General features: G+C 52.8%; 1 protein-coding gene across 3 annotated transcripts in view; it reads right to left on the bottom strand.

Moving 5' to 3' along the window:
* The window catches only part of CCN4 (cellular communication network factor 4), a 33,268-nt gene extending 24,146 nt beyond the window's left edge, over nucleotides 1–9,122 (bottom strand). For 2 of the 3 annotated variants that reach the window (XM_043483253.1, XM_043483255.1), the window contains exon 1: nucleotides 8,849–9,111. In XM_043483253.1, the coding sequence (XP_043339188.1) occupies nucleotides 8,849–8,911 (63 nt within the window). In that variant the 5' untranslated portion in view covers nucleotides 8,912–9,111. Of the gene's footprint in view, nucleotides 1–8,848 lie in introns of all 3 variants that reach the window. The other variant, XM_043483254.1, reaches the window with a different exon arrangement.
* Nucleotides 9,123–27,017: the final 17,895 nt, after the last annotated feature.

Below are 27,017 nucleotides of genomic sequence, written 5' to 3'. Positions count from 1 at the left end.
CCACAGGACGCCCTGGGAGGGGTCCCCCCGGTCCTGCGTGGGGAGCTCTGGTGTGTTTTTGAAGCCTGGATCGCAGGGAGGTCATTAAACTGTGCCTCAGTTCCCAGCTCAGTAAAGCAGGGGTGACACAGGATTCTGCAGTGACTCTGATGCCTGTGGTCCTCAGCACACCGTGAGGGCCCCACGAGGGCTGCTGCTTTGATCCTTTCAGAGCTGAAGCTTGCATGTGTCAGGCCATGGCTACTTGGAGTATGGGGCCAGGAAGAATTGGTGGGTGTGCGCGTGAGTGCGTGCGTGCATGCGTGCGTGCGTGCGTGTGTGTGTGTGTGTGTGTGTGTGTGTGTTGGGGGAGGCAGATTTGAACATCAAGGGAAGCAGTAGGAAGGACAGATAGATGACTACAGCTGCCCCCTGACCCCCCACCATCCGTGCAGCACCCACCCACCAGTTTCTGCAGTCCAGGAACTCAGAAAAGCTGAGAAGGCAACACTTGCAACCCCGAAGTACCCCCATAGTCACTCTCTCATCGTGACCCCAGGCTCCTTTCCGGCACATGCTCAGCACCTGGCTTGCGGTCTGCCTCTGCCACTAGGGCCCTGCGACTCGGACTCTCAGGTCCCTTGTGCGGATGAGAAGCTGAGGCCCGGCAGGGAGCGGGGAGCTGGCCCTTAGCCCCGGGCTGTGCGCTGCCACCGCCCCTGGGCCCCCAATGCATCCTGCTGAGGGCGCGGGCAGAGCGGCTTTCTTGTCTCCACTTTCGGGGGAAGAAATTGAGGCTCAGAGACCAAACCCGAGCCTGGACGAGAGTGGAGTCTTCTGACTCCTCGTTGTGGGCTCAGAAACCAAGCCTGTGGCTGCAGCTCACCCGGTCAGTCCTCTCAGCAACCAGCTCCAGGCCTTATCATCAGAGTCCCTCCTTCCCCCTCCCAGCACAAAGCCTACTCTTAAAAAGGCCGGTGGGGCTCCCCTCTCCCCTCCATCCTACCCAGCCACCCAGGTTGGCTTCTGGTTCTGTTCACTAATTCATCCGTGCATTGGGTACCTATAGCGTGTGTTACAGTGACAGCAAGCTGAGCAGAGACAGTGTCAGGGCCCGAAGGGAGAAAGCACCAGCACGGCTGGGGGTGGGCACAGCATGTGCCAAGGCCCTGGGGTTTGTCTTGCAGGAGGAAAGGGGGTGAGGAAGGCAGCTCACAGGAGAGGCAGGGCCGGCTGAGATCTCCAGCTGAGGATGAGTTTCTTTCCCCCTGAGTGAGAACAAGGACTGTGGGGGCCCACGGTGGGATGCCAGCTGCTCTAGCTGGTGGGAGAGGCCGAAGGAAGCTTCTCAGAGGGGTACCGGTTACAAAGACATTGTTCCATGATCCGAGAAGGTGGGGAAAGGCATTTCAGGCGGAAGGGACAGCAGGGGCAGGTACGCAGAGGGGGAACACTCAAGCGTTTGGGAGAATGGCCCTCGAGGTTGGAAAGAAGGTGAAGAGGGGCGGTCCCAAAGGGTGAGGCTGGAAACCAGGCTTAGGCTGGTCTCAGAGGAGGCAGTAAAGTGACCGTTTCAAGAGCGCTGTCTGCTCCAAGCTCTGTACTCAATACCACCCATTCAGAGGTGGATGTCCGGGAGTCACGGATGAGGAAACTGAGGCTCAGAAAGCTCAAGGTGATCTCCTCTCTGAATTCAACCTCTGTGGTTGACTCCACCTCATTCCATGAGCAGAATTTGTTTTCTTGCCGCCAGACTTCGTGGGTGGACTTGCACATGTGGTCCAGCGGGAATCCTGCGAGGTGTTAGGACAGAGGGCTCAGCCAAAAGAGGGTCCCGCTCCTCCTGGCAGCTGGGAGGAGTGGGGAGCTGGAGGCGCTGGATGGGGAGGTTAGGGTGGAAAACCGCCCCAGGTTTCTGATGGGGGGGGGGCCGATGGAGGCATTATTCACGGAGATGGGGACACACGTGGGACCAGGCTCTTCAACGATATTTACAAGGATGCTTCTCAAGCTTGCAAGACCTCCAGGATCGACTGTGGTGATAAGCGTTAAGACTCTGGAGTCCTGGGCACCTGCAGAGCCCACTCAGCAGACCCGCGGGAGCTGGCATTGGTCTTTGCTGCAGCATCTGGGGATCCTAAGGATCAGGCCTGACCAGGTACCACTGAGATGGTGGGACCCTGGGAGATTCAGCTGGGGGTACATTTTCCAGTTTTATGAAACCATGGGGTACACTCTGAGAGTCAAAAGAGGAGACACGGGCCAAAGGGAGAATAGCTGGGGACACCTCAAAGGGAGGAAACGCATCTAGAGGGACATCCCAGAACATGGGCTTTTGGGGTGCCAGGCCAGCAATGCTCCTAATGAAGGGTCAGCGGCAGGAGTTCCCGCCTAAGAATCATGGCAATGAGCCCTGCTCCTGGCCTACCTGGTGAATGAGTGTGGCCCTAGGACAAGGTCGTGGCTCCGGCTGGAAGCAAGTTTGGGGTCAAGTCCAGTCTCCGCATTTTTGGGATTAGCAAATGAACGCTGTGAGGGTGAGTGGCTTGTCTAAAGTGACAGCTGCGACTGGATGACTGAATCTCTGGACAAGTCCACCATTCTACCCCAAGAGCAGGATCCGAGTCCCAGTGCTCTCAGAATGCTCCGTCCCCCTTAGAACTGCTCCTCCCTTCTCCCCATCCAGCTCTGGCAAGATCAAGGCACATGGCCCTTCTCTGCACCCTGAGACTCAACACAGATTCTGGGGTGGGGAGAGGTGGGGACGGCCCTTCCCTTCCTGTCCTTCGGGCCGGGAATCTCTTTCCCTCGCTCCCCGCTCACATCCCCACCAAGGCTAAGCAGAGTCATGGTCTGTGCCCCAAGCCTGGACTTGCCTCCGGATTAGGGGGACGGGATGAGCAGATTTTATCACCTCCCCTGGAATGCCCATCACTCACGTCTGAGAGGCCCTGTTCCTTCTCTGCTTCTGTCTCTCTTTCCCCTGCTCCTCCCCCTTCCCCCTTGGGATGGAAGGAGGAGGAGGAGAGCTGCCAAATTATCAGGAAGTCAAGGCTGGAGGAGAGACCAGAGTCTCTCAGTTCGATGGTTTTAGACATGATATGTGCATAAGAATCATCAAGATATCAATTCTTGTACGCTGGTGAGGGTGGGGTGGTCTCCCCAGGGATTCAGGCTCGGGGCCCCAGAACTGAATTTTTTTTTCCTCTCTCCTGCAGTTCTCTGAGCTTCCTTATCAGATTTTCAAACACTCCTCTGAGCTAAAAGTCTGTCTCCAACACGTGAGTCATCCTTGACGGTAGGAACTACCATGAGCTGACAGACTATCATCACTTCTGTAGAAACAGGGTGGGGCTGGGCACAGAGCAGGCCTGTTAGCATCCATGGAACAAGTGAACGGATGGACTAAGAAAATCTCAGTCATTGTCAACCTGACTCAGGGTTGGAAGATGCAAATCACAAGCCATCATCATCTTAATCACTGCCATCATATTACCATCGCCATCACCAGCAGCAACCATCACCATCATCACCATCATTACCACCATCATCACTCCCAGCAGCACCATCACCATTATCACCATCACCACCGTCATCATCGTCATTACCACCATCGGCAGCAGCCATCACCATCATCACCATCATCACTCCCAGAAGCACCATCACCATCATCACCATCACCACCGTCATCATCATCATCACCACCATCGGCAGCAGCCATCACCATCATCACCATCACCGTCATCACCATCATCATTACCTCCGTCAGCAGCAACCATCACCATCACCATCACCATCGTCACCATCGTCATCATTATCTGTATTTCCTTCTTCTGTCTGATAATCCAAAGATCTTCCTTGGCTCCCTCTACATGTGCTGAGAAGCTGGCCAGGACTTGGAAACCTTGAGGTCTTCCGAAGACCAGCTCAGCTCTGAACCCAGCACCGTCCACCCGTTGCTCTGCCCCTCTCCTTGCCCACCTGGTACGGAGCCTGGGGTCTTGATAAACCTCCGTTCACTTGTTCGGATCGGAGCACTTGTCTGCAGCCAGTGCTTCCGCTCAAGGCGGGAGGCCCCTCCCCTGCTGTTTGGAAGGAGGGTCAGTTCCCATCCCGCCTTGGCCATGCTGGGTCTTCTTGTGCTACCTCTCTGTCATTCTTTGATCATGCCAAGAGGATTAGTGCCCAAGAAGCAAGTACTAATGGTATGCCTTTTTTATAGATGAAGAAGCTAGCTCAGGGAGGCTAGGTTACTCGTCTGAGGGTGCACAGCTTGGAAGGCGAGGAGCTCAGTATTTCCCCCTCCCCACTATATCCTTTATATGCACCCTTGTGTCTTTTCAGGCCAACACAGTCCGGTAAAACACAATGCGAGTTCCAGATGGAACTAGCAGTCATACTAAAGAGCAAAGGTGAAATTTATTGTAATAATGTGCTTCATTTGGCCCAATATATTAACAGTATTATCATTATTATCAATATTATTATCAGTATTATTAACACGGTGTCAATAAAAAAAACTATCATGAGAATGTCGCAGTCTTATGTTCACCCTGTGTATTTCACTCTTACAGCTCAGGTGGGGCCAGCCGCATTTCAGGGGCTCAAGGACCTCATGTGGCCAGTGGCTACTGGTTGGACGATGTAATGAGCCTGGTCTAGACTGTCACGAGCCCGCCTTGTAGGTGTGTGGTTTTCAAGTGAGTTGATGTAAGGAGATGCTCGGGATTGGGTGCCCAGAACACAGTGCGTGCTGGGTCAGTGTTAGCTCTCATCGTTTCTGGGACATGGGAGGTGTTTAATGACCGGCCGAAGCCCTGAAGCCCCACCCCAGACACCCACAGATGCAGGCTTCTCTGGCAAGCCTCCTCACCCTGCTTTACTTCCCGGGTTGTGGTTGGCATCCTTCCCGGCTCCTCCTGGGATCCCACCCTGGGCCACGGCTGGCTCGCCTCCCCGCCCCCACACGTAACCTACGGGGTGTGTAGCAGCCCCTCCCCGCGCTCAGAGAGATGGCAAAGGTTCCTGGGAGGAATTCCAGGGTTTCTGTTTGTACAAAGACAGCCTCCTGGCATTTGGCTGCTTTGCTAGCATGGGGCAGGGGCCTTTCCTGAAACCTGGGGAGGTAGTCCGCGGATGGCCTGGGGGTACTGCCCAGCCCGAGGTCAGGATCTCCCACGGAGCACTGTTCTTGTGTCGGGTCCAGAGGCACAAGAGCCCTGGCCAGGGGCCATGCCCAGGTGGAAAGTGTCTGTCCCAGCCACGCTCTTGCCAGCATCCTGGGCCAGCGGGCGAGCAGGAGGGGCTCAGAGCCAGGAGCAGAGCGTCCGAGTTGCCAGAAGGGGCTCTGGGCAGGGAGCTGGTGGGTGTGGGGCCTGGGGTGGGGTTTGAAATGCTAGCTCAGGTCCCCGCTATCGACAGGGGTTGTAAAGAAGCCATCTCGCTGACACTCCTTGCAATCTTTTAGAAGGGAATGTGCCACTTATCCGGGGCCACGTTATCCTGCAGTCAGTCCCAGAGGCTGAGAGTGGGTTTGAGTTTCACACCCAGCTCACGCATCCTCACACCATGAGGATCTATACCTTCAGACAAGCCACAGTCACTTACACACACACACACACACACACACACACACACATGCGCTGGTACCTCTGTGCACACCCACACACATTTCTATGGGAGAAGAGACATGAGTCTCAGCCTTACACAAACTATCAGAGACCTCACGTGTGTCCCCCAGAATTTATTAGCACAGCATTTGTGTTCAATCCCTGGGTCGGGAAGATCTCCTGGAGAAGGAAATGGCAACCCACTCCAGTCTTCTTGCCTGGAAAATCCCATGGATGGAGGAACCTGGTGGGTTACAGTCCATGGGGTCGCAAAGAGTCAGACACGACTGAGCGACTTCACTTTCTTTGTGTCCTGGTCCCATGACACTGAGATACTTCCCCCGATCAGCTCCGTGTTCACTCCTTGGCCATAGGGAGCTTGCGGGGGGGCTCAGGCTGTCAGCCCCGATTAACAAGAGAAGACGGGGAGGTCCAAGTGGTTAAGGGACCAGCCAGTGGAGCGTCTGTACCCAGCCTCGCTCTCCAGGACGGCATCACCCCTGTCGCCTTCGTTCCCATGGTGGGAGGGGCTGTTCCCTGCCTCTCCAGCCTAGTAAACTCGGTAGGCGAGCAGACCCTGTGCCCCTCATGTCCGCACAAGGACCAGGGAGGGAGGACGCTGCACTGCTGAGAGCTGACCTAGGTTCAAATGTCAGTTCCACTGATGGCTAGCTGTGTGACCTTGGGCAAATTACTGAACCTCTCTGAGCTAGAGTTTGTAATCTGCAGAGAAGGATGATTATATCTGCTTTAACAGTGTTGCTATGAGAATTTAGGAGATGCTTAATAAAGAATCGTAAGAGAGCAGAATGGAAACATATACACCACCGTACAAAACAGACAGCCAGTGGGGATTTGCCGTGTGACTCCGGGAACTCAAACCGGGGCTCTGGGACAACCTAGAGGGGTGGGATGGGGTGGGGGGGTTCAAGAGGGAGGGACACGTGTGTACCTGTGGCTGATTCATATTGATGTTTGGCAGAAACCAACACAACATTGTAAAGCAATTATCCTCCGATCAAAAATAAATACATTTTAAAAAATATCATTTGGATGAACTGAGGAACGTCTTATGTGTATAAATAGATAGTATTTGGTACAGCAACACCCCCCCCCACCCCACAATGTAGGCCCTTTCTCTTAGCACATGGGAAATCCTCAATACATGTAGAAGGGAAAAAAAAAAAACAAAGAGATGGAAGAACAAGGCCTGCTTGTGGTTCACCTCTATCATACGTTACATTCCCGAATACACTTGGCTGTGTTTCTGAGCTCGCTACCCTGTCCAGCTCCTGGATTTATCTCTTCCTGCGCTGGCTTCTTCCTCCTTCAATTACAGAACTTTGATAATGTTTTACTATCTGACAAGGCGAGTCCTCCCTCACACTTTGATTTCCCTGAAGCTTTCTTGGCAGTTCTCACCGAATTTTTTCTTCCATGTGAACATTTATCATCATTTATTTCTTTTCTTCATTAAACACCCCCAGGACCCTGAATGGACTTATAGTCCCCTTGTATGTGAGCTTGGGGGGAATGAGCACGGATGGAACCTGCCTCTGAAGCAAAGTGCAGGTTGACGGTGTGTGTCTCCCAGCCCTCACTGGGGGCATTAAGACTCTGTGTGGGGAGCTCCTGAATCACACAACAGTGTTAGGGGATTACCGTGGGTCCCCAGAGAAGGTCCCAGTCAAGGGGAGAGGAGAGGTAGCCCGTCTCCTCTCGAAAGCCTTCTCTCCATCCTGCTTCTGGGGCCGTCTGGATTCCCAGCTCCCAGGCTGCATGCCCCCTCAGCTGAGCCTGTGGGCCGGTAGCCCCTCTTTCCCAGGGGAGAAAGTACCTCCCTTCTGAGGAGGTGCTCGGTGTTCCCATGTACTTGGACACACCCCCCCCAACATATCTCTCTCCTCCTCCTCACTCAGATCTCGCTACCCAACCCCTCTCGCCTCTTCTCCATCCACCCCCTGTCCTCCCAGACACAGCAGCTCTGAAATAAAGGCTGCTATGGTGCCTCCTGGTTGCTTGGGTCTGCAGCAAAGAGTGGCATTTGGCAAAAAAGAGATCTTCCACTCACTGATGGTGAGACCCTGGGCAAGTCCCTGGCTTGCCCCTGTCTCTATTTCTTTCATTCGTAAAATGGAATTAATATGCTTTTTATTTGGCAATTACTGGGCAGCAGCCACCCAAGGCAGGGGGATTCAACAGCGAGTCACCAGCTCTACCTGCCCACATCATGCACTCTACCGTGCTTGGAGGAACACCCTTCTCCCAGCGCCTATGAGCCACTGGCCTATGGTCAGCTCTGAGCCTCAGATCTGGATGAATCAGAACCAGTGTCTTTGAGCCCACGGGCAAGTAGCTTACCCCCTCCAGCCTCAGTCTCCTCACCTGGAAATGGGGCACATCAATTCCCAAGAAAGCTGTCTGTGGGAGTGGCAGCAGGCCCTGGCCCGGGCCGTGCGCTCTTGACTCAGAAGCTCTTTACAGCTGCCCACCCCCTGCCCGCCCTGTGCCTGCTGCCCGCCCTGTGCCAGCTGCCTGGCTTCACGCTGCCACGTGTCTCGCTCCCTGGCTTCTCGGAGGTGCAGACCTTCTCCCTTCCCCTCGGTGTGCCCCAGGATGGAGATGGGAGACAGAGGACCCTCTGGGTCCCCCCGAACCAGCGGGTATCTTCTACAGGACCCAAACGTGCATGCTTCATAAACTGTAGAAAGCTATGCAAGCCCAAGGCGGTTGTGGTTGGAGAATCATCATGCGCCCTGTGGCACAAATGAGCGCTTTTGTTGAAAGCTGGCCTTTTCCTTCCAACTTTCCTTGGTCCCTTCCTCCCCCTCTTGTAGTATCTCCAACACTTGGAGACTCATTTTCCAAAACCAAAGGCGAGAAGTCTAACAACAATCTTCCTCACCTCACGCTGCTCAGAGAGAGTGAGTGACTAGCCCGAGGTCACACAGCGAGTCTGTGCAGACCTCTGGAGTCCAGGCCCCCTGACTCTCATTTCCTCCGAGTGACCCCTTTCTACTGCATTTCAGGTGGGAAGTAAAGGGCATAGAAGTCCTGTTTGGTTTGTTTCCCCAGGTACTGGCCGTGATTCCCGTCCTGCCAGCCCCAGCTGACCCCGGCGGCCCGACTCCTCACCCTGGGGCTCGCCCTGGCTCCTCATGGACACTTCCCTGCCCGCCCCGCGACATATCAGCCCTTCTCATCCCACCCACCCCCGCAGCAGGACCGGTGGGGACGGTGCCCCTCGGGGCAGGACTCACCACGGCCAAGGTGCCGCCCGCTGCTGCTGCTGCCACCAGCGTCCAGGGCAGTAACCACCTCATGCCTGGAGGTCAGTGGCCAAGGCATCTACGGAGTAGCCCAGAGGATCCGGCCACTTCTCGGGGGAGTTGGACCGAGACTGACCTGGCCCATCAGAAGTGCCAGATACGCCTCTTCCCGCAGCCCTCGGGGGGTTTTATTAAAGCAAGATCTGACGTCAGGGTTAAGGACAAACCCTGCATTTTCCTCTGAAAAAACTTTTCCTGTCTCTCTCTCCTCTTTTTTTTTTTCTTTCTTTCCTCTGTCCCCACCTCCAACCCAAGCTTGGCCAGCCTCCCCGGCTCTGACAGCTCTTAAAGGGAAAGTTACAGGGCTGTGATTTCACACCGGGGGCGGTAAAACCTCACAGAAGGAGCCAGGGTCATCTTCCCTGGGCATTTCTCAAAGGTGGGGAGGTGGTGGAGGGTACCGGGAGGAGGCGGAGATCCAGTTTCAGGACTTGGTGCTGGCAGGGGCTTTGAAAGCACTCCCAGTGGAGAAAATCAACTCCCTCCCATTCCCTCCCGGCTGCTCCTACTTCTGGTTTGCATTTGTCATCTTTCACTCCTCTCTCTCTGGCTGCAAGAAAAGAGGATGGCTTTAGTCCACTGATCTCGAAATGGTAGGAATTCACAAATGAGCTCAGAACTGGAGCCCAGGACACCATCATTACCCCGTCTACAGATTAAAGCCCTGGTTTCAGTTTGCAGGCATTCCCTCCCCTGCTCTTAGCCTGAAGACTTGGGTACTGGCAGGTTACAGTCCATAGGGTTGGAAGAGTCAGACACGACTGAACGACTAACACACACACACACACCCTTGGATGCTGGAGCTGTCTCCCTGCATCCGGGTGCTTGCCGTCCCTGGTGGGCTCTGGGTGCTGGCCGTCATGCTCTGCAACACACTTGCCACAGTGGTGAGGGGGTCTCCTTTGGAGCCTGGTCTGCCCTAGTCCAGCCCCCTCACCCCCGTGTGGGCCTTTCCCACAGACTCCTATTGGTTACCGACCACCCTTCTCAGAGCCCCCTGAGCAAACCTTGGCGAAGAGAACTAAGGTGATGGCATTCTCCCGGTCCCAGCCTCCCTAAGCCTGCCCATTGACTTAGCATGGAATGCCCAGTCCCGGCGTGGCCTCCGGGCCAGCTGCCTCTTTGATTTCTTTTTTTCTCTTGCCTCTCCCTCCTCTGCACTGCACTCAGCCTCAGTGCACCCCGTGCTGCCTGTCTCATTCCCCAGCAAATCCCCATCCCTGGACCTCAGTGGACGCCCTCTCCCCTGTGGTCTTCATAACACTTACGCCATGTCTTCCCTTTCCCTGTAACTTAAACAAGGGGATGCTGAACCACATGTGGCTGCTTGGAAGTGGTGGCAGGTTTGTGTCTGTGGAGGGAGTTTATGACCATAGACATGACCCCGTTACACCCAACTCGGGGGAGTTGGACCGAGACTGACCCCGTGGCTCTGATGGTTTCTCCATTCATTGACCTAAGGGTGGGCCTCTCACCCAATTACGGCCAATGAAACAGAAAGAGAAATTTGTGGGGGTACTCCTAGAAAGGATTTCATTCCTCAGGAGGTGGAACAAACTTCTCTACTCATTGTTTTTTCCCTTGAGTTCAAAGGTGATGGTTGGAGTTGCAGCAACCATTTTGAGCATACGAGATACAAGCTGGAGGATGAAAAGCTAATGTGCCAAGGATGGTAGAAGAGGAGGAGAGAAAGAGCCTGGGTCCTCGGAGCCTAAGGTGCTGCTGAGTCAAAGCTGGACCTTCAGACTTCCCACGTATGGATTAGAGATTAAGAGTAATTTGTTCCTTGAGCCAGATGCGTCCTAACTAATATATGGGATTTATAGAAATCATGTATATAAAGTGGCAGTGAAGATATCCGTCACATAGAAACGATCCAATAAGTGTCAGTTCTTATTTTGTTCTCATGATCATACTTGATACTCTTAGAAACAGATTCTTTGAGGCAAGCACTGCACTAAAGTGTGATTAAAGGAGTTACCACAAGGTGGATGGTATTACCGTTCTATGTTACGAGGAAGGGGAAATGGGAACTCAGGGATGCCAGGCCCTAAATTAGCGGCAGGCGGGAAGTTGGAGCCAAAGTCTTTGAACCCTGACAAAAACCGAGCGCTTCCAAGCAGGGTTGACCTGCCAAAGTCCCTCAAGGTTCTGTACTAAGAGTGAAGCTGAACCCAGAGAATGCCAGAGCTGCTTTCAGGAAATCTGATTGCAACAAGCGTTTGCAGCAGATAGAGCAATCCATAGGGCTTCCTTGGCTGCTCAGATGGCAGTGTCCACCTGCAATGCAAGGGACTCGGTTTCGATCCCTGGGTTGTGAAGATCCCCTGGAGAAGGAAATGGCAACCCATTCCAGGATTCTTGCCTGGAGAATTCTATGGACAGAGGAGCCTGGCAGGTTACAGTCCATGGGGTTGCAAAAAGTCGAGCACAACTGAGCGACTAATACTTTCACCCCAAATCGTGATTGAAATACTGGCCCCATGTGCCTGCTGCTGAAGCCAGGATGGTTCAGCTGGCCCCACTGGCAGCTGCCATTCTTCACTGCCAAGGAAACCTGGAGTGAGGTGACATGGCGTCCCGGGCACGGCAGCAGGTTAGGAGGAGAAACACCTGGGGCACCATCACAGCTCTGCGGCTCACTGGTGAGCCTTGGCCAGCCAGCAGTCTTTCTGTGCCTCAGTTTGCCTGCTTGAAGGACTAGGACCATATTAGTGCCTACACTATGTGATCACTAGGAGGCCAGAAGCAGACAACTCAGAGCATCCCGGGATTTGTGGATGGAGGAGCCGGGATGGGCCACTCCCAGGCTGGTCTGATTGGGTGGTGGCCTTGGGTCCATTCTGTGTCAGGGGTTAGGCATCTTGGCAGATCTCATGATGCAGCCCAGGGTCAGTGTGTCTGGGGTCAGTGGGTGAGTGGGGGGTCTAGGTCAGGCATTTCCCCCTTGCGAGTTGGGAAATCTCTAAGTGACTAGCCTGTGGTGCCAGGAATAGTAGCTGCATTTATGGAGCATCTATCATGTTCCTGCAGACCCTTGCCATCTCATCAAATCCTTGTCTCAGGGTATCTTTTGGCCATACTACAGATGAGAAAACGGAGGCATAAAAAGACGAAATTACTTTCTCCAGTCATTAGGCTTCTGCATGGCAAAGTTGTCATCGGAACTTAGACCTCTGTGCTGGGCTTGGTTGCTCAGTTGTGTCTCTGTCTTTGTGACCCCATGGACTGTAGCCCACCAGGCTCCTCTGTCCCTGGGATTCTCCAGGAAAGAATACTGGAGTGGGTTGCCATGCCTTCCTCCAGGGGATATTCCCAACCCAGGGATCGAACCCAGCTCTCCCACATTACAGGCGGATTCTTTACTGTCTGAGCTACCACGGAAGCCCAGACCTGTGTGGTCCCAAACAATTTTTTCGAGTAGACCAAGTTGCTTCATGGAGGGAACAAGTAAATGAAAAAATGCAGGAAAGAATGCAGTAGATGAATAGATGAGTGGGCAGGTGGATGAATGACTGAATGTGGGAAGATGATTCTACCATTTGGAATAGTCCGTTTACCAGGTCTCCCCAGGATGGGCTCCGCGTCTACAGTCTTCCATGTCTCCCTTCTCTGCCCCCTCCACCTGACTCCAACTTCATCACCTGCTGACTTCCTCCATTGCCCAGGCCCAGGCTTGTTTGTTTAGCTATTGACTGTCTCCCTCCTGGGTAGTGAGGTCCACGGGTGAAACCAGGTCCTTGTCTGTCTGCCTCTGTGGGCTGCAGCCTGGCAACCCATAGAACCCAGCATGTGTTAAAGGCAGATTTCAAGTGAAGGGTCAGAGCAGTGAAGGACACAGATGGATGATGTAGTGACAGGACGGCCAGATTGAGGAAAGAAGGGAAGAAGGAAGGAAGGAAGAAGAGAAGAAAGGAAGGAAGACAGGCCTGGAGGGAAAGACCAATAAATTTACTTGACTTTAGGCCACCTGAAGGGAAGAACTGACTCATTTGAAAAGACCCTGATGCTGGGAAAGATTGAAAGCAGGAGGAGAAGAGGACGACAGAGGATGAAACGGTTGGATGGCATCACCGACTCGATGGACATGAGTTTGAGTAAGCTCCAGGAGTTGGTGATGGACAGGGAGGCCTGGCATGCTGCAGTCCATGGGGTCACGAAGAGTCGGACACGACTGAGCAACTGAACTGACTGACTGACTGACTGACTCAGGCCAAACTCTGCTCCTCAAAGTCCCTGGAAGAAAGCGTAGCCCATGGTAGTTCTTCAGAATCCATTTGTGGAAAGAGGAAGCTCCGGAGTGAAAGAGAGACAGGGCTAAGCTGTGTCTGGCGGGTCTAGTTGACAGCAGAAATGTGGGGGGGGGAGGGCGGTCCTGGATGAGGTACACCTCCCAGGCGGGGGGCCCAGGGCCACCACAGGGGGTGATTTACCTCCATTGTCTGTAATTCATTTCCTCCTGCGTGGCACAGGCTTCATGGCCCACTGCCAAGGCCGCACGGGGCCCCTCTGAACCCAGCATTCCCCTGCTCACTCCCGCATCCCTGCATCTCCCGCCTCTCCCCACCCCTCACAGCAGGACCCCTGAGCCATGTGTATGTGCTGCCCTTAGTCTCAGACGTGTCCAACTCTGCGACCCCAGAGACTGCAGCCTGCCATGTTCCTCTGTCCGTGGGATTCTCCAGCCAAGAAAACTGGAGCGGGTTGCCATTTCTTACTCCAGGGGATCTTCCCGACCCAGGGATCGAACCCGGCTCTCCTGCATTGCAGGCTGCCTCTTTACCTACTGAGCTACAAGAGAAGCCCCAGTGTGTATGTCAGGATCCCTGTAAAGCATGGAGCGGCGGTCAACTTAATTATCGCACGTCGAGCACTGAGGATGGGCTGAGCTCTTCTCTGAGAACCTTGAGGGTCTGTGCTCATCTCTTCCCCTCTTTACATGGAGGAAATCAAAGAGCTAAAGGACCAGCCAGAGATGACCCAGCCGGTAAGCAGCAGAGAGCAGATTCACGGCGGACAGTGGACCCGGGTGTCTGCCCCACAGGGAAAGTGCAGGATGCCCCAGGCCCATCCTCCCTCCGTTCCCCTGGTCCGTCTGGTTCTCCGACCTCCCCAGCTCCCTCTATCCAGTGTGTGGTTTCCACCTGCTGCCCTGGTTCTCCCAGCACTCAGCCTTCGGGTCTTGCCTCATCCCACCCTCCTAGCGAGGGGCCCTCTTGTGACCCTGACTCTCCCCCTTCCGGGCCTGGTGGGGCTGGTCTCCGGGACTCAGGCCTCAGCACAAGCTGGTACCATCTCTGTGTGGCTCGGTACCGCCGCACAGGCCTGGGTCGGTCTCCTGTCCCCGTCACGCATTTGCTGTGTGACCTCGGAGAGGTCCCTCACCTCTCTGTGTGCTGACTTCCTCCTCCCTAAAACGGGGGTGAAAGAGGTGCTGATCACTGCGAATTGCTTCCGGCACAGAGAAAGGGCTGTGGAAAGATGTATTAGACATGCTTAGTTCACAGTAGATGCCCAGTAAACCCCCTCGTCCATGATGACGAGGAGTAATTCTTCCTTGGTCTCTGGACGGGGACAGCTCAGGACAGGGTCTGGACAGGGGCATTTCTGGGCCATTATCCTGACCCGATCCACAGTGGGCACTCAGGGCGTGTGCGGAGGAGGATGGGGGACCGCAGCGGGGGAGACTCCATCCCCGAGGAGGCCCTGCCTCCATGCCCACCCCTCCCGGCCCAGGGTCCCTGCACCCAGCTGTGTGTAAGTTCTCCTTCGGTCTGAGTGCAGTGTCTCAGTGGTTCCTCTAAGAGACCTTCCAGAGCCGCTGTAAATAAATTCCAAAGACGGGCTGGTGGAGGGGGCTTAAAAACAGAGGCCTGTTGAGAGCATTCTGACGCCAGACAGTAAGGCCTCCTTGACCAGAGCCAGATGCACAGAGCATTCCAGTAACTCCTGGGGCCAGGCGCCCAGAGGCCCCAGACCTGCTCACGGCTTATTTGTCTGTCATTTGTCCCTCAAATGTGCACGGCACCCACCCAGAACGGGGGCACCATGCCAGCTCCCGGGGCTACTCAGACACACACCACACCTCCCACTCCCCGGGCGGGGTGCCAGAGGCCTTGGGCTCAACCAAACCAGCTGTTTCAGAAAGCAAAGGTGGGGGGTGGCTGGTCAGCTCTGCCCCCTGCTCCCTGTGATGCTGGCTGGCTGGCGCACGTGGGGTTCTGCCTTTCTCCCTGGGGCACCCCAGTGAAGGGTGACCCTGGGCTCCAGGTCTGCTTAGAGGCCAATGCATCAAGGTAACTGTCCCTCCTGCCCCAGCCTAAACAGCTAGGTCGGCTCTGGGAGGGTCACTGGGTGGTCCCCAGCCAGTTCCCCTGAGACTACTCATTTCTGGAGCTGTGGCTGACTTGGGCAGAAGCTCACCTCTAGCACAAGTTGTGGTTGCAGGTGGGGGCCCCTTGGGAAGGTGGAAGAGAAGAACAAGGGCTTTGGGATCAGGTAGGCCCATGTCAAACTCTCGCTTTGTTACGTATCAGTTGGGGGATCTTGGGGAAGCCGCTTCACCTCTATGAGCCTCAGTTTTCCTATCTGTAAAATGGGAGTGATGATAATAGCTATCCCCCAGTGCCTTGATAGAGATGAATTGTTTCTCAGAGTGTGGTAGATGCTGAATAAATTGTTAATATTCATCACAGACGCTCTTCCCATGTACTGCCCCCCGCCAGGTCACCTGGGTCCCTCCCCTCCAGCTGTGAGTCTCCTGCCCTCAGGAGGTCTGAGGCTGGGACACAGTGTCCCCTCTTCTTCTCTGTCCCACCTCATCCAGCAAACTCTCCCATCCTCCCAGTTTTTAGGGTGAGTGTCTCTGCTGGTTTCTTTGATGAAACTGATTGGGGGTGTGTGCAGAGGGGGAAAGAGAAATAAAACCAGTATTGCCTTGGCCTGACTGGCTCCCTGTCAGCGCCTGGCAGCACCCTGGGACTTCTTCCCTGAAGGTGAGGCAAGGTCAGGGCCCTGGAGACCCCTTCAGACCAGACAAACGCGTCCTGAACTCTTCCTCCTGGAGACCCCCTCCAGCCCCAGACCTGCAAGACCTCTGGACGTCTCCAGGCTTCCGGCCTGCCCCACGGGCTGTGCTGCAGACAGACAGGTGGTTATGCACAGTTTTCTTTGGAAAGCAACTTATTAAAATATAACACACAGGAAACTGCACAAGTCTTTAAAAAATTTTAATTTATTCATTTATTTTTGGCTGGGCCTTTGTTGCAGTGAGGGTTTTTTCTCTAGTTGCGGCGAGCGGGGACTACTCTTCAGCCGCAAGGCAAGGGCTCTTCACTGCAGTTTCCTCTGGCTGCAGAGCCCAGGCCCTAGGACGCGTGGACTGGGCAGTCACGGCTCCCAGCCTCTAAAGCACAGGCTCAGTAGTTGTGGCACAAGGGCCTAGTTGCTCCCTGCCATGTGGGATCTTCTCGGGCCAGGGGTCGAACCCGTGTCTCCTGCACTGACAGGCAGATTCTTATCCTCTGAACCAGCAGGGGAGTCCCCCCGCCCCCAAGTCTCAAGTGTGCAGACTGATCAGTTTGACCCACAAGTTAGGCCCACACCCGTGTACCCCTGATCAGGGAAGGAAGGCTGCCTCACGACCCCCTCCCCACTGATGCCTCCTTCGTGAAGTCATGGTTATGGCTTCTAGCACTGTAGATTCATGTTGTCTGTTCTGGCCCCACGCAGAGGCATCCATGTCCTGCTTCTTTGCTTCTGGACTCTTTGGCCCAGCACCTCATCTGGGGGAGTCACGGTGGGATCACTGCAAGCAGGGGCTGCTTGGATCTGCAAGATCATGGGTTCCCTGAAGCAGGGGCTGCTTGGATCTGCAGGGTTGTGAGTTCTGTCATGCTGCTCCTGTCCAGGGGCGGGGTGCGGGGGCGAGGCCACAGACCCAGGCCTTGGGACCCGCCCTGTCTGCTGTGGGGGACCCAGCAGGGACTCTGCCTCCATGTTCTCTTTTCACTCCGGAGCTGGGCTCCAATTACAAGGATTCCTGGGCAAAAGCAAGGCTGTGGGTGATAGAGGGGCCACAAGGCCACAGGACACCCTTGTCAACTCCATGCCCTCTGGGAGCTGGCCCTGTGTCAAACATGCAGCAGTCACTCAATGGATGTTATTTACAAAAATAAACCTCCCTTACAAGAGGACAATGCCATCCACGGCGTGGGATTTTTGTGAGCCCTCAATCAAAGAAAGTGCCTCTTTGTGGCTCCAGTTCCTGGGATAGGAGCTGACACGGGTGGCTTCTATGTGCTGGGTTCTTGCCCAAGCCATCCCCGTGTTTGTTTGTTTGCTTTAAAAGACTTTTAGAGCAGTTTTAGGGTTAAAATAAAACTGAGAGGAAGGTACAGAAATTTCCTATATACCTACTGCACCTACACATGCATAGTCTCCTCCATGATCACTTACCAGATGGCATTTTTTTTTTTTTCATCAAGAAGGAACCAACATTCATGCATCATTATCACCCAGCGTCCGTAGTTAGGTTCACTCTTGGTGTGGTGCATTCAATGGGTTTGAATAATGTATAATGATATGTGTTGACCATAACAGTATTGTGCAGAGCAGTTTAACTTCCCCCCAAATCCTCTGAGGTCTGTTATTCATCCCCCCATCCTCCCTAACCTCTGGAAACCCCTGACCTTTTTACTGTCTTCATAGTTTTTTCTTTTTCCAAAACATCATACAGTTGCACCCTTACAGCATATAGACTTTTCAGATTGACTTTTTTCACTTAGCCATATACACTTAAGTTTCTTCCTTGCTTTTAATGTCTTTTTTATTAAAGTCATTTCTTTTTTAGTGCTGAATAGTATTCCATTGGGTGGCTCATTTCCTTTCAGTGCTGAGTAATATTCCATAGGGTGGCTTCCCAGGTGGCGCAGTGGTAAAGAATCTGCCTGCTGGTGCGGGAGATGCAAGAGACACAGGTTCAATCCCTGGGTCAGCAAGACCCCCTGGAGTAAGAAATGGCAACCGACTCTAGTGTTCTTGCCTGGGAAATTCCATGAACACAGGAGTCTTTCCAGCTACAGTCCATGGGGCTGCAAATGGTCTGACCCGACTGAGCACACAACATTCCATTGTCTGGATGCACCAGCTTATTTATCCACTCACCTACCAAAGGACATCTTGGTTGCTTCCAAGTGTAGACAATTATGAATAAAGCTGCAATACACATCCGACTCAATGGACATGAGTTTGAGCAAACTCCAAGAGAAGATAGCAAAGGACAGGGAAGCCTGGAGTGCTGCAGTCCATGGGGTTGCGAAGTGTCAGACACGACTGAACGACAGCACCTCTGGGGCAGATTCTTGGGTGGCTGTGAGTTTGGGTAAATACCCAGAGCACAGTTGCTGGGCTGTACAGAAGGCCACGTGTAGTTTTTTGAGAAACTGCCAAATTGTCTTCTGAAGTGTCCGTGCCATTTTGCATCCTTACCGGCGGTGCCCGGGGCTTCCTGCTGCTCTGAACTCTCATCATCATTTGGTGCTGTCGGTGTCCTGGATTGGGGCCATTTCAGGAGGTGTGGGATAGCATCTCATTGTTCTAATTCATCACTCAGAACCACTGGACAGGCAGGCGTGAACATCCTTTCCATTTTACTGAGGCAGAAACCTGTGTTCACAGAAGTAAGTAATGACCCAAAGACATAGGGGCTTCCCTGGTGGCTCAGACGGTAAAGAATCTGCCTGCAAAGCAGGAGACTTGGGTTCAATCACTGGGTCAGGAATATCCCCTGGAGGAGGGCATGGCAACCCACTCCAGTATTCTCGCCTAGAGAATCCCAATGAACAGAGGAGCCTGGCGGACTACAGTCCATGGGTCGCAAAGAGTCGGACACAGCCGAGCGGCTAAGCCCTAGCACAAGCAACATGGGGGTGGAGCTGCGGCTCGGACCCCGGAATGTCAGTGCCCTTGACCAGGTTTGTGACTCTGAGCGGAAACGGGCTCTCAGGGCTCTTGAGCACTCAGAGGAGGAAGCACGTGGCCTGGAGTCCTGGGTGGGTTTGCTGGAAAAGCTGTGTCGCACTGGGTTGTGGAGGCTGCCCTGAGTTTGGGTTGGCAGCGGGTGGGAAGGAAGCCGGATTCCAGGCGGGGAAGGAGTGAACGGCTCTGCTGTGGAAAGGAGCTTCATGTTACACTTGTCCTTGGCTCTGAGGCTTTCCAAAGCACTCGTGGAAAGAATGTTGGAGAAGCGGGTCTCAAGCCAGCCTGTGCCAGGAGACACCCCAGCCTCTGAGCCACGCTGGGGGAGCCGGCGTGTCTTCATTCTTGAGGCCCTGGGCATCTGACCAGCCTCAGATGCAGTCTAGTGTTGACCAGGAATTTTCATAAGTAATCGTGCATGGGATTCACCTGGAAGCATTTAAAATAAATGTACAGATTCCCAGGACTGCAACCCAGAGGCTGTGAGTCAGTATGTCTGGGAAGGGCTGCAAATTTGCTTTTAAACAAACACTTCCTGGAGAGTCTGAAGGAGGGCTTCCTTGGAGTCTGATTTGAAAACCAGAGCAGAGTAAATAAGCCTGAGCTATGATGCAAGCTGGTCTGGACCTGATCCAAGCTCCTGCCCCACCAGAGGCTCTCAAGGATGCTAAAGTTCCCTCACCGATTCATGTCCCAAAGGTTTGGAGAAGGAATGGCCTCTGGCCCCTCCCGGGGGAAATAACTCAAGATGAGCAAACTGTATTAAAAAAAAAGAAAACAACCACTCCAGCAACCCAATATTCTTAAGTCCATCATGGAAGACTAAGGAAATTCTGGCATTTCAACTGGCAAGACCACCTTTAGGTCCAGTCTCAGGGAATTGGCCAAATAAACTGTTAGAACTACTCACAGCTGCTTAAACTGGCATGTTCAATCCATAATCTCTGGCTAGTTAGATCATATCAACAAATAAAATCTAATTTAACACCATGTTCCTTTCATCTTTATCCAATATCTTCTATGACTCACTCCTACACATATGACCCAAGTGCCTGTTGATATAAAGTAGCAAAATTGTACAGAATCCCCTAGTGATGTGTCTGGGTGTAAATCTAGGAGCAACATGAGCCGGTGGAGGTGGACCTGGGGTGGAGTGACCCTCCCCCCCCCTGCAGACCCCTTGAGACATTTCTTCATAGCTTCTACAGACAAGGAAAGATGATCCTTCCAGATGGGGAAGAAGGGTTGTTTCTACTTGAACAGGAGGCTTATAGAATTAGGGCATCTATAATCCCCCCTAATCCTTGGATTCACTGGAATCTTCCCGTATGTCCTCATTCTGATATTGAGGGCGCTGTTTACCCAACTCCCCATTCCTTGCAGGGCTGTGAATTCCATTTACTATAATTCAGCAGCCTTAGGATTTGGCTTTCAGAAATTTCGACTTTGTTTCTACAAAAGATAAAGATTTCTTTGAGGACTACAGTAGAAACGCGCACACATGCACGCACACACACACACACACACACACATACACTCCTCTGACTAGCTCGCATCCTTGTTCTAGGCAGAGAGCCATTCTAGACACATAACACTCAAGTATTTCTTCTGGTTGGGGAATGAGGTGTCTGCCATGAGTGGTTCTGTCTGTCACTGTTGGATGTTTGGGACCAAGGCCTGGAGCCATTGTCTCCTTAAAGCCACATCTGTCCCCTCCCCCTGCTTCCTGGAGATGATCCGCTGAAGATGAAGCTTGCACGATCAGGGCCCCCTCCCCATGTAGGCTGGGGCAGCCACTCTAGAGAGCAATCTGGCACTGCTTAAGAAGATCAGTAAAATAAAATAGGCGTGTGTCCTACGGGCCTGGCAGCCCCACTCCCGTGTATATGCCCCAGAGACATTTTCCAAAGACTATAAAGGAGTACCTGGGAAGATGCTAATCTGGGTTTTGCTTATGGTGGTGAGGGTCTTGAGGGAGCCTGGTATCCACCTGGGGAACACAAGGAAGTAAACGGTTGGTGATGCAAATCATGCAGTAACACCCTCACAGGGGCCCAGAGCGAAGGAGAGAACTTCCAACCCAGAGATGAAGGGAAGACTTAGACAGGAAGGAGGCCTCCAGCCAGTACTGCTGATGTGAGTTGAAGTCAGATGCAAACAACCGCAATTTTTTACAAATAATTGCACATACTGGAGGGCACACCCAGAAATGCCACCCGTGGCTGTGGAGGAGAGGAGAACAGAGTGGGACCAGGAGGAAGAGGGACAAAAGGAACTTAGAGGAGTTCTGAAAACACTGATGGAAGGAGCCACAGACCGGAAAATATGGCTAACCTCACCCATCTGCACCCCAGGGCAACAAAGCAGATGGAAGAGAGACTGAAAAAAAAATAAGGAGGAAGAGAAAGAGAAGAGGAGAAGGATGACAAGAACAAAGGAAGGAGGAGGCAGGGCGAGAGAGAAAGAAAGAGGAGAGAGCAGGAAGGAAAACATATGCTGGCACAAAAAGCTGTGCGGGATGGCTCCCCGCTGCTGTATCTGTGAAGAGCCCCAAACTGGAGAAAACCAAAATGCCTTTCACGAGGTTATTTAAACCAACTGTGCTCGGCCACATTGTGGAATTCTATTCAACAATAAAAAGAACACACTAGAAGCTGGTCACAGAGAGGAAACAGAGGAAGTAGAATGGGGGGCACGTGTTCCACGTTCCAGGCACTTTTAAGCTCACAACTCATTTTCTTTTCCACCCAAATCTAGGACACCAGGTATAGTGGTGCCCACTTCACAGCCAGAGAAACTGAGGCTCCTGGAGCTCACGCAGTGTATGGTCTGCCAAGGGCTGCTGAAAATTGGACCACAGGCTGCGTGGCTCAAAGAACAGAAAACATATTTATTTCCTCCCATTTCTAGAGGCTGAAAGCCCAAGACCAGGATGTCAGCAGGCTTGGTGTCTTTGAGACCTCTGTCCTTGGACGTAGATGGCCGTCTTCTCCCTGTGTCTTTACACGGTCTTCCTTCTGTGGATGTCTCTTTGGTAACCTCCTCTTAGAATGACGCCATCACACTGGATTAGAGCCACCCTAGTGATCTCATTTCAACTTAATCACACCTTTGAAGACTATCTCCAATACAATCACCACTCTGAGGTCTGGGGATTAGAATTTCACCATATCAGTTTTCAGTTCAGTTCAGTCGCTCAGTCGTGTCCAACTCTTTGCAACCCCATGAATTGCAGCACGCCGGGCCTCCCTGTTCATCACCGACTCCCGGAATTTACTCAAACTCATGTCCATCGAGTCGGTGATGCCATCCAGCCATCTCATCCTCTGTCGTCCCCTTCTCCTCCTGCCCCCAATCCCTCCCAGCATCAGGGTCTTTTCCAATGAGTCAACTCTTCACATGAGGTGGCCAAAGTATTAGAGTTTCAGCTTCAGCATCAGTCCTTGCAATGAACACCCAGGACTGATCTCCTTCAGGATGGACTGGTTGGATCTCCTTGCAGTCCAAGGAACTCTCAAGAGTCTTCTCCAACACCACAGTTCAAAAGCATCAATTCTTTGGTGCTCAGCTTTCTTTATAGTTCAACTCTCACATCCATACATGACCACTGGAAAAACCATAGCCTTGACTAGATGGACCTTTGTTGGCAAAGTAATGTCTTTGCTTTTTAATATGCTACCTAGGTTGGTCATAACTTTCCTTCCAATTTCAGGGAGGTGTAAAACTCAGCCCATACTGATGCCAAAGCTCCAATACTGTGGCCACCTGATGAGAAGAGCCGACTCATTGGAAAAGACCTTGATGCTGGGAAATATTGAGGGCAGGAGGAGAAGGGGCTGACAGACAATATGGTTGGATGGCATCACCAACTCAATGGACATGAGTTTGAGCAAACTCCAAGAGACAGTGAAAGACAGGGAACCCGGGAGCGCCGCAGTCCATGGGGTCACAAAAATTTAGACACAACTTAGTGACTGAAAAACAACATAACAAATGGTTGGTAATCGACAGAGGTGGACTTGAACCCGGACCTTTGGGGTGGTTCAGTCTTTGGCCCACCCACAGATGACCCAGGTCTGATGCACACACAGCATGGTGCTCTGCTTGCCTTTATGTCCTTACGAGCCTGGTTGTTTTGACCCTGTCTGAGCGACTGGCTGGGCCCCAGCTCTCTGCACGAGTCCTTGCCAAATTCCCTTGAATCAATCATCAGGGCAAATTCTCCGGGGACAGGCACGTGGATGTGGTGAGTGGTGCAGCCTAGCAGAGTGTGGGCTGGGGTTTGGGGGAGCCAGGCGGCTACTGGGTTTGTGCTGTCTCTGCAGAGCTGCTGGGCTTGTTCTGGGTGGGGAAGGGCAGTCTTCAGCAGGGCTGGAAGGATCTCTCTCCCCTGGGCTCAGCATTCAGTTTGCTTCAACACTGAGGCCAGCCCGCTGGAGTCTCACAGGATTCCCTGGAGCTCTGAATGCGTGGGAGGTCCCAGGAGTCAGACAGCCTCCCCAGTTTGGCGTCTTCTCTGCCAAGACCGTCTGGGACTTTTGTAGACAGCTGTGATTTTTTCCCAGTGCCTCTGGGCAGTGATGCTGCTCTCTGGGCATCACTGTTCTCGAGTGCCAGGTGTCTCACGCCTGCCCCAGTTCAGCATCCAGCATCCATGACACAGATGGAGACAGAGGTGTCAGTGGGTGAAGCAACATGATGGCTTCCTGACCCTTGCTCTTGGCTCTGCACCAACTCAGAGGTCCTAACTCTTGAATCTCTCACTAGAGTCTGGGTAGAGTGGGTCAGTTTAACTCAACAGTGTCTGCAGAGCCAGCTGTGAGCCAAGCTGCCCTTACAAATGTAACCCCCAAGGTGATCAAGGGGACAAGCCAAGGTCCTGCAGGCATGGGAAATCACGCCAGGTCCACATGTGGCTTCCCCACACAGCAGATGGGGGTCATCCATGCCTTGGGTCAAGAACAGCAAACCTGGGAAGGCCGTGGGCAGGACGTAAGAGGCATGTAAGGATGAATAAGAGTTCAGTCGCCAGGTAGGGTGTGGAGACGGAGTCGGATTCCACTTGAAGGAAACAATGGGCAGATTCACCGTGCAGCCCTGTGCTTACAGAGCTCCTTGTTTGTACCAGTGCCTTTTAAGTTACTTTGCATATATTCACTCAACAATCTTCTCCACAAAACACAGCCATCCTTTGATTTCCATTTTATATTTGCAGATAAATCAAACCACATGCCTCAAATTTTATGCAGAGATGGGATTCGAACCCACAGAGCTTGGGCCCAAGTCTATCTCCGTTAACACGATTCCAGTCTAGTTCTCTACAGGCCTGATGAGAGCACTGTTCTCTGAGCACCTGCAGTTTGACAGACACTGGAAGGAGCTGGGCTTAGAGTGGCCATTTACAGCCCTGACCCCAAAGACACTACTAGAGAAGGAAATTTTGTTTAGTCACTAGGTTGAGTCCAACTTTTTTGTGACCCCCATGGACTGTACCCACCAGGTTCCTCTGTCCATGAGATTTTTCCAGGCAAGAATACTGGAGTGGGTTGCTGTTTCCTCTTCTAGGGGATCTTTCCAACCCAGGGATCGAACTTGAGTCTCCTGCATGGGCAGGCACATTCTTAACTACTGAACCACCTGGGAAGCCCATGTGTAAGGAAATAGTCAAGCCCAATACTATGCAGCAAACTTGGAATTGAGGCAAACTTGGGGAGTCATGGGGATACACTCAGCCTGGGGGTGGTGTAGGATGTGGGACCAGAGGTGGGTGAGATTCTGCAGGTAAAGGAAGTAGACACAGAAGGCAGCACTCAGGAAGGCAGAGCTAGGGAACATGGTTTTGGGGCAGAAGGAAGATCAGGGCCCCAGAGGCACAGGGGGGAAAGCTCTGCAGGTCCCTGGGCCTGGAGGGGTCTAGCCTACAGCGGAAGGTACTCTGAAAGCTGCAGAGGACCTGGATCTTGAAAACCCCTGTGGTCCTGCTAAGGAGCGTGGGGCCCCTCTGGGAGCTATGGGAGCTGCAGAAAAGGTGTTGACAGAGCTGCGCTGAGGTCAGATCTTCTGGAAGGTTCCTTGAAGCTGCCATCAGGTACAGGCATGGTGGGGAGTGTTGGAGGTGTGGGCTCCAGTTGGAAGCCAGTTAGGGTACAGTGGTGGGAGTGGCTGGGCTCAGGAGACACGAGGGATGTAGTGGAAGCAAAGGCTTGATAGGGAAAGGAGAGCGTATGAGGAGAGAGGTGACTTCAGCCTGCAGGTGATGGCAGTTCCTGGGGCTTCTGAGCAGGAAGTGACATGGTGAGAGATGGATAGACGGATGGATGGATGGATGAGTGGATGTGTAGACAAATGAATGGGTAGATGGTGACTAAATGGATGAGTAAGTGAATGAAGAAACAGGAATGTGGGAGAACCGAAGATAAATTTTAGAGTTCTTGCAAACCATTGGGATGGCAGGGTAAGCCCCACAGTGTATGGTCTGGTGGTCTCAGAGAATGACAGGGTCACTTGTCCGGCTGTTGGACGATCTGAGCCTAAAGACCTGGCTCCTGTCTCTGAATTCACCGTTGTTTGTATTCATCGATCTGTGTGTACAAAGACAGTAGGGAGGACTTCGGTGATCCCTGCTTAGATGGACTTCAAGTAAATTGTTTAATGCCTCAGGGTTCAGTCTCCCTTCCTGTTAAATGGGCTTCTCTTGCGGCTCAGCTGGTAAAGAATCTGCCTGCAATGCGGGAGACCTGGGTTCGATCCCTGGGTTGGGAAGATTCCCTTGGAGAAGGGAGAGGCTACTCACTCCAGTATTCTGGCCTGAAAAATTCCAAGGACTCTATAGTCCACGGGGTCGCAAAGAGTCGGACATGATAGAGTGACTTTCACTTTCCTGTTAAATGGGGATACAGTGCTTATCACATGGACATGTAGCTTCCAGGCAGCAATGAACTTGTGTGCTTTGCCCACAGCTGTTCCCTGGCCTGGTGCAGAGTTAGCACAACTTCCCTTTGAGTCTAGGGCATGGTGCACTCGGGCACCATGGCACTGTGTGTCCGTGGGCTGCTCCTTCCTCTCTCTGTGCCTCAGTTTCCTGTTCTGTAAGGTGAAGGGTTGGGCTGATCATCTGAACTTCCCCTTGGACTCTCCCTGACTTGCCTGGTGAACCTCAGCTCTTTCCTTGGATGTGGAGGGAATCAGGACAACCCCTTGCCTAGCCGGCCCGCGCCCCAGCTGGAATGGGGTCTGATCTGTGCCTTGCGGACTCCAGAGCAACTTTGTGCTCTGCGTGGGAGCCCTGTCCCCGGTCTGCATGCCTTGCCTGGACACAATGCTGTCTGTCTTCTTCTCTCTTCCAGATCTGGGTTAATATGTGTTCTCCCTGCCCCCACCCCCCGCCCCCTCCCAGTTTCTATGAGATTCAGCAAATTCTGCCCTGGAGAAAGCTGCCAGGTCAGTGGGAATCTAGCATTTGTCAATAAACTGAACTCACTGTGAGCCTCTGTGGCAAACAGCCCAGACTGGTTTCCAAAACAACTCACCCCAATGTCCGCCCTCGGGAGAGGCAGCGGATCCCTGGGTGGGGCAGGGGGACGCTGGGAGGGCACTGAGGCTCACAGCTGGGCACTCCAAGCCCGGAGGGAGGGGCCACAGGTGTGAAATCTAATTTCTGCTCACTTACTGAGTATCTTTAACAATTTCTCCATCTGTAAATGAGAATTACTAATTTGACCCCATGGACTATACAGCTTGTGGAATTCCCCAGGCCAGAATACAGGAGTGAGTGGCCTTTCCCTTCTCCAGGGCATCTTCCCAACCCAGGGATCAAACCCAGGTCTCCCGCATTGTTGGCGGATTCTTTACTAGATAAGCCACAGGGGAAGCCAATAATTGACCAGAAAGTGCTTTTGTGAGAATTAAAATAGAACATTTATAGAGTCTGGCCAAACATCTGATACATGGAGAAATGCTGGCTATTTTTAATACCAATCGTTCATATCATTTATATTTTTAAAAATAATATTTATCAAATTTCTTTTTAAAGAAGAAAATCAAAAGATACACAAAGATTCACTTCCAGAGATAAGCAGAGTTCCCACTTTGAGTGACATTCAATAATTTTTCTCTATGTGTA

The sequence above is a fragment of the Cervus canadensis genome, chromosome 12 (genome assembly GCF_019320065.1).
Source record: "Cervus canadensis isolate Bull #8, Minnesota chromosome 12, ASM1932006v1, whole genome shotgun sequence".
NCBI lineage: Eukaryota > Metazoa > Chordata > Mammalia > Artiodactyla > Cervidae > Cervus > Cervus canadensis.
Note: the sequence above shows the minus strand (reverse complement) of the source record. Positions and strands in the feature narration are given on the sequence as shown.